This window comes from Corvus brachyrhynchos, unplaced genomic scaffold, assembly GCF_000691975.1.
Source record: "Corvus brachyrhynchos isolate BGI_N302 unplaced genomic scaffold, ASM69197v1 scaffold193, whole genome shotgun sequence".
NCBI classification, from domain to species: Eukaryota; Metazoa; Chordata; class Aves; order Passeriformes; family Corvidae; genus Corvus; species Corvus brachyrhynchos.
This window is the reverse complement of record NW_008237087.1, coordinates 617048-618503: the sequence shown is the minus strand read 5'-3', so window position 1 is coordinate 618503 and position 1456 is coordinate 617048. Positions and strand designations below refer to the sequence as shown.

Genomic DNA, 1456 nt, shown 5'->3' with positions numbered 1-1456 from the left:
GGGGTTGGGGGCAGAGCCCCAGGTGTGGGAGCCGCGGGGCTCCGCTGAGGGGGAGCTGAGCCCCAGTGAGGCCCCAAGGCTGGAAACAGGGCCCCAAGTCCCAGTTTGGGGCCCCAGTGCAGACCCCAGCTGTGGGCCCTGGTGGGGGGCTGAGCCCCAGTGAGACCCCAAGGCTGGAGACAGGGCCCCGAGTCCCAGTTTGGGGCCCCAAGTCCCAGTTTGGGGCCCCAGTGCAGACCCCAGCAGGGCAGGCCCTGGGCTGTGGTGTGGGGGTTGAGCCCCAGTGAGGCCCCAGAGGGTCCCCGGACCCCCGTGCAGGCCCCGTGGTGGGTGGGGGCACACCCAAGGGAGCGGCAGAGCTGTGCCAGGGAGGGTCAGGTTGGACATCAGGGAAAGGTTCTGTCCCAGAGGGTGCTGGGCACCGCCCAGGCTCCCTGGGAAATGGGCAAGGCCCCGAGGCTGCCAGAGCTCCAGGAGTGTCTGGACAACCCTCTCAGGGATGCCCAGGGTGGGATTGTTGGGGTGTCTGTGCAGGGCCAGGAGTTGGATTCGATCATCCTGGTGGGTCCCTTCCAGCTCAGTTTATTCCCTGACTCTGTGATTCCCCCTCGACCTGCAGCCCACTGGGCCCTGCTCCCGCTCCAAGCTTTTCCCAACAGTGTCTCATTCCACCCCAAAACACGGATCCATTAGGAGCCCTGCAACTCTGCTGGGACCTTGCCCGCCCTGGCACCACTTTTCATGCCAAAAGCCCCAAATTCTGCCCCAGTTGCTGCTGGCTTTTCCAGAGAGAAACGCTGCTCTCTCACTGAATTCCTCCTCCTCTGTGCATTCCCTTGGGATAACTTTTTCAAACACCCCCTTCCTGAAGATCAAGCCCATGGATTTAATTGGGAATGGGATGCAGCACCGGGCAGGAGCAGCTTGGCATCACTAATCGTGTTGCTAAATGACCACGTCCTGCAAAAATGAGGAGAAATCCAGGAGATGGGAGACTCCTCCACCACAGATTCACCCTCAGCCCTGACCCAACAGTGCGGCTGTCGAAGATGGGAATAACCCAACTGGTGGCCTCGCTCCCCACCTGCAACCAGGTGTGACTGGCCCCAGCCTGGAGCTGGGAAACTGCCCAAATTCCCCAAATCCAGGTGTCTTGGGCTGGGGGCGATGCCAGCTTCCAGGGGTGGTGGGATACTCACCCAGCTCGCAGCCAGGGGTGGGTTTGGTGGGCATGGCTCTGCTGCGCTCTCTGGATCCCGGGCTCAGGTCCCACTCACTCCCGAGGGGTGACCCCTCCCTATTTAAGGGGTGTCCCCTCCCTCCCTCTCCTCCACCCAGAGCAGAGTTCCCGAGGAAGCTCAGAGGCACCTCAAAGCCTGCGGCATCTCCCAATCACCAATTAACACCCCATTAACCAGCTTTGATGTGGCCCCACGAGCCAGGGCTGATGGAGCTG

At 62.1% G+C, this 1456-nt stretch overlaps 1 protein-coding gene across 2 annotated transcripts in view; it reads right to left on the bottom strand.

Annotated features, from left to right (window-relative positions):
- The window catches only part of SLC11A2 (solute carrier family 11 member 2), a 37885-nt gene that overhangs the window by 17560 nt on the left and 18869 nt on the right, over positions 1 to 1456 (bottom strand). The window contains exon 1 of one of the 2 annotated variants that reach the window (XM_017728710.1): positions 1200 to 1248. The exons of the other annotated variant lie outside the window; for it this stretch is intronic. Within the exon in view, the coding sequence (XP_017584199.1) occupies positions 1200 to 1233 (34 nt within the window). The 5' untranslated portion in view covers positions 1234 to 1248. Of the gene's footprint in view, positions 1 to 1199; positions 1249 to 1456 lie in introns of those variants that run through there. 2 annotated transcript variants of the gene reach the window in all.